Source organism: Physella acuta, unplaced genomic scaffold (genome assembly GCF_028476545.2).
Source record: "Physella acuta isolate Inbredline_101_S28 unplaced genomic scaffold, ASM2847654v3 ptg000185l, whole genome shotgun sequence".
Taxonomy (NCBI): Eukaryota; Metazoa; Mollusca; class Gastropoda; family Physidae; genus Physella; species Physella acuta.
This window is the reverse complement of record NW_026731704.1, coordinates 355,976-361,465: the sequence shown is the minus strand read 5'-3', so window position 1 is coordinate 361,465 and position 5,490 is coordinate 355,976. Positions and strand designations below refer to the sequence as shown.

General features: G+C 33.9%; 1 protein-coding gene across 1 annotated transcript; it reads right to left on the bottom strand.

Annotated features, from left to right (window-relative positions):
- Positions 1-4,742: 4,742 nt before the first annotated feature.
- LOC131936692 (NADH dehydrogenase [ubiquinone] iron-sulfur protein 4, mitochondrial-like) lies at positions 4,743-5,191 on the bottom strand. The gene has a single exon (XM_059293740.1). It carries the CDS (start codon positions 5,136-5,138, stop codon positions 4,743-4,745), a length of 396 nt encoding a protein of 131 aa, XP_059149723.1. The 5' UTR covers positions 5,139-5,191.
- Positions 5,192-5,490: the final 299 nt, after the last annotated feature.

Genomic DNA, 5,490 nt, shown 5'->3' with positions numbered 1-5,490 from the left:
AAAGTCAAAACATCTGGTTAGGGTCGATAGCAAAACCCTTCTTGGTTCCCGGCAGTCTTGCACCTCTCCTCCCCCACGCTATTTAGAGCAAGCGACGGAGATTCGCCCGTCTAGTGCGGACAAATCTCCTGGCTCGCTATCATGTAGGGGACTTGGGAGTCCGACGTACCAGGCTCTTCGGACATTGTACAGAGTTAGTTTGTCTTGCCACCTTGTCAACTGAATGCTGTTGTTGCCACAATTCAGTATGTACAATTTTATAAATGAATACAAACATACGTATATTCAAGCATCCCGAAGTGAGGGAACTTAGACTGCTGTTACATCGAAGTGCTCAAGTGTCTTGTAATATATCATTTAATTACGCTTTCAGTTTTCTTTCTCAAGTTTTGTAACTTGTTAAATCTAATCTCCATGAAACCTATACTTTGGACAGACTGTTATATATCTAATTTAAAACTAACTCTTACTGTGTTTACAAACATTAAATGTCATATTCAGTTTTATAATAAACAATGCCCACACAATTTTGATTCAAATATTTAGGTTGTTTCCCATTAAGTTTATTTAAAATTATAATGGGAAGTAACTAAAACTAAAATAGAGTGAAAGAGATGTATTTTAACAACATGTGCATTATAAAAACATGTAATTCTACATAACAATTACGGGAATATAGATACATCAGGGGCGTAGCGAGGGGGGCGGGGGGTGCGGACCGCACCGGGTGACACCATTTAGGGGGGTGACACCAAGGCGAAAAATAGCAAAATATATAGAGAAAAACTCGAGGGGGGGTGCAAATCGAAAGTTTAAGGGGGGGGGGGTGCAAATCGAAAACTTGAGGGAGGGGGCGGTGCAAATCGAAAGTTTGAGGGGGGTGGTGCAAATCGAAAATTTGAAAGTTTGTCCCCGGGAAGGGTCGCTACGCCTCTGGGGGGCTGACACCATTAAGTGCCGCACCGGGTGACACCCGACCTCGCTACGCCACTGAGATACATACACCATTAATGTGTTTATATACTATTGTTTCCACTTCACTGGTCTTTTGTTTCTATCAACGTTTGCCTGTGGTTTTTCATCTTGGGATTTAAGGTTGTTTTTTTTTTATTCCAGATTTTAATCTAAGTCACAACCTTGCCATCTAAGCTAGTCAACATTTGGCACAAAACAAATACTAAAAGTAAAATTTGTATGCCTATTGCCAGATGATATTTCTGATCAAACCTCTCAAATGTGTTTATCTTTGTCATCTTCTTCTTCGTTCTTAATTATTAGTGTTGATCGGGATCGATATTTATCTGCCAGTGGGTTTGAACTCGAGACTTTGTTCGAATTTATCAACCATGAGCTTTTTGCCGACTCGACCACGCCTCCAACACAATTAAGCGTTACGTGTCAACTGGTTATGCGCCATTGAGGCCATTGACTCCGATTTCAGCCTTCTTTTCTTTTCAGATTTGCTTCCATAGCCTTTGTCCAACCAAGAACAAACTACAAGGCAGCAGTTGTTTAATTTTGGAGTTGTCTCTGCTAGAAGAGTGTATTTTGAAGCTAATGTTTTTAATGAGTAAAACTATTTAGTCCGATATTTTAAGTTGATGCTAATGTTGTGGCACAATTCTTTTTAGCAGCAATATACGAGCTATCTTCAAAATTGTATAATTAGTAATAAAATACACACCGTGAAGCAATTATTATTTTCATTAAAATACTATTGTTTTGGGTAAATGTAATCAATAAGTCTGAATGCATATAGGCTCAAACAAATCTACAGATAAAATTATAGACATTAGTGTGGATGACATTTATCAACATAGAAGAAGTAAGTATATCTACATCAAGAGGCCAGTGGGTAGAAAACGTGCACACACAGTTAATGAGCTTACATTTTTAAGAAAACGGACGAGTAGGTACACTGTTAACACCACACCACATTACTTCACACACTGCTTCGTTCACACACTTGTTTTCACGCTAGCACACCACTTTCAAGGGGAGGACACTCTCACACACACTCTCTCCGCGCTACACATTTTAGTTATAGACATCTACGTTTTCTATTAGATCCATATATAAGTAAACCTGCTTAAATGAAAGCAAGTAAACTACATTCCAAAAATAAGTATTACTGTTTTACGTCTGTGTCAGTTTTTTGAATTAGTTTTTTTTTTAATTGTGTTATTGTACACATAAGAAAAGACTGGCTATCAATCATGTTTTATATTATTGATTATTTCAAGGCTAAATAAAAGTGTTTTAATTACAATTATTTGAATCTCCCCCCCCCCCCCCCCCCGCTTTGTATCGAATTTTATTCTTCTCTCTTTTATGTTCGTCAATTTCTGTAGGCCTTAATATTCCCTTTAAATTCTGACACAAAAAAAACTCAGTGAATATTCCGGACATCTTCACGTTTGTCTCCCCTCCCCTAACTCACATCCAACAAAAGTAACACACATCTTACAAAACACATAACGAACCATTCAGGACACGCATCACTGCCCCTGTATTCTCATCTAAACTCTCTGTATCATTTAATCGCTCAGTCCCCATGAACCCTACAATTATACATTTTTCTATTTCCTTATTTATTTCAGTAATATATTACATTCCCTTATCATTAGTCATCACCCACCGATTCCCTCGCTGTTCATAATGTAAAATAAATTATTTCTTGATGTCGCTTACATCCATATCTTAAATTGTATTTTTGATTTGTAAGACATATTTTTACTTACATACTAGAACACATATACACATGTTGATTTAATATGTTTTATTAATTTACAAAGTATTTAACCACAATTATTTGAATTTTTCATTTAAGAACATAATAACTGCAATCCATCTGCTCTATGAAAATGCTGTCCCCGTGGTTAGTATATGTGGAAAATTCAAAATAAATGTTCCAGGTCTTAAATTTTCGGACGGGGTTTCTTAAGCTAAGTGTGACCTATATATAAAGAATATCAGAATTAGTCATCTGCAAAATTCATATACTTAAATAGACTCAATGATCAGACCGATGGTATTGTTTACAAAACAAAGTGGGTTAGATTTCATCAGCTGAGCTGAGCTGATCTAAAGTATATTATTTAAAAAAAGGCATGTATTTAAAGGCTTGTTAGTAATACTTACTTCCCATGTACATGTATAATAGAGCTAAGGGAAACGACTATAGATTCGATTACTATATGTGTGCAAAATAATGTTTAACAAAAATATATAAGACATTTAATGTAAATTGTGAAATTGCAAGTGCAATGTAATCATCAAATATAAAAATGTTTTAACATTATATGTTGCTTGGAGATTAGATTTACCAACAGACACAACTCGAATAAGAAAACCGAAAGAATAATTAAATGAAGGATCACATAACGTAGGAATTCATCCAATTCATAGCAGTTATTTGTGTGTAGCATAGTGGTTACAAAAATATATTTACTTCAGTATTTTTTACTTCAAACACAAATGTGTAAGTACTGAACTGCGATACAACAGCAATCATTAGTAATAAGTAACGACAAAATGAAATGTAAAATTTTAATAACAAGGATGTAGCATACAATAAACGTATTGCATACGTATTGCGTATTGCATACACAATTATGGTGCTGACAAGCATAGCATAACAAAAAAAAAGCTATTCCCTAGCCTAGTCTTATCTTGATAGCTGAGCTTAATTGAACGTCCACATCATGAGCAGTGCCGGCGCCAGGTTATTTAGCGCTCTAGGCAAAACTTATTAAAATGCCCCCTTTCACACAAAATAATTACTAAAACATATATATATATATATATATATATATATATATATATATATATATATGTATATATATATATTACAAATACAATTAGGTATCATGTACTGTTTTCTGATGTTTCTTAGGAAATATAAAACTCATCTACAATATATAATATACATTTCAAGAAATGAAAATTATTTCTTTTTAATAAAAAAATTGTATGCAAAACTATGCATTTCGTGTATTTAAATTTTTGTGATGTGCAACATAGGATCTACATTATCTACATTATTTATTAAAAAAACATCACTGTTCTTACTATTTTCATTCCTTTTCAATATAGTAATTAAAATGACATACCTCTTGTTTTATTTGTATTGTGGCAGTAATGAATTTTTTTTTTTTTTTTGTGAACATTAAATAGAAGTTATAAAGATCCACAAACGGTGATATGACAGTAGCAGTTCATTGAACTTTAGAGTCAACATATCTACAACTACTCTGTTATTACAGTTCAATGATGTTTAATTGGTAACATTAGCTTTATTTAAATATCATTTGGCTGGGTGTTTTTATACAAAACGACCAAACTTAACCATAGTTCAACATCTTTAAAGGCACAATCCAAGTAATGTTTCATGTAAACAGATACCTTAACACAGCAGCCCATGTAATTATCAATGAAAGACAAACCATCATGATATACACATACACTGGTTGAGTGTATTCTAAAGTAATTGAAATGGGCGAAATAATACAGTTAATAATTGCTTATATCACGAGGATTGAGTTGTCGTGAATGTGTTTTTTTTTTTTTTTTTTTTTTTTAATTTTCATAATTCTTTAATCCAATAATTAAAGCAAATTTGTCTAAGTATTAACGAAATCAAGTCTACTTCTTTTCTGTTGAAATAATTCAATGCAAACAAGAGAAGTCTATTTAGTAGAAACACGAGTCCTGCTGCTCCATGAGAAGTTAGCACCATACGACTACTTGGGCTGTTTGGTTTTCTTCTTTTCCTCTTCTACAAACCAACTCCAGCCATTTTTCTCACAAAAGGCGATGGCATCTTCTTTGCTGCAGAAGTTGACTTCAGTGTTTGACAAAGGGTCCCCTGTAGAGATCCATCCCATCAAAGGATTATCCCATCTTTCTCTTTCATCAAACTCCATGCGCCACCTGCGTGTGTTATAGCTGCCAGACTGCATGGCATTGCGAGCTGGGACAAAAATTCTCACTGTCCGTGTTTTGATGTGTTCTTCAGGAACTCCACTGATAGCTGAGATGTCAATCTTCTCATTGACAGTGATGGTGATGTCTTTGTTTGTTGATTCCTTGTTCTCCACATCTGAGCCACTAGAAACTGTTACATTAGAGCTAGCCATTGATCCTATTAAGCGGCTTGATAGACGAAGATGTTGAAAAATCTTCGACGACAAATTTGTTATTTTTTCACTGTTCTGTTTAATATTAATGTACGAAAAAACATTGTTTTCTTCACAGATTTGAGTAATGATAGCACACGTTGTTAACCGTAAGTGTTTGAATGTCTCCAATTTGATTGTACAAAAATGTAAAGGTTGCATTTATTTTAAGTACAACAATGATTTAATGTTATTGGATTACAAAGAGAACAAATTTTAATAATATTGCATAAACTGTATTATCAAATTTAAAATAAATTGTCAGTTTTATTAAAATTAAGTAACATTTTAATCGCGCTACATCGAAATTTTT

What these genes read in the sequence shown, in the direction of transcription:
- LOC131936692 (XM_059293740.1), bottom strand. Translation starts at nt 5,138, where the DNA reads ATGGCTAGCTCTAATGTAACAGTTTCTAGTGGCTCAGATGTGGAGAAC.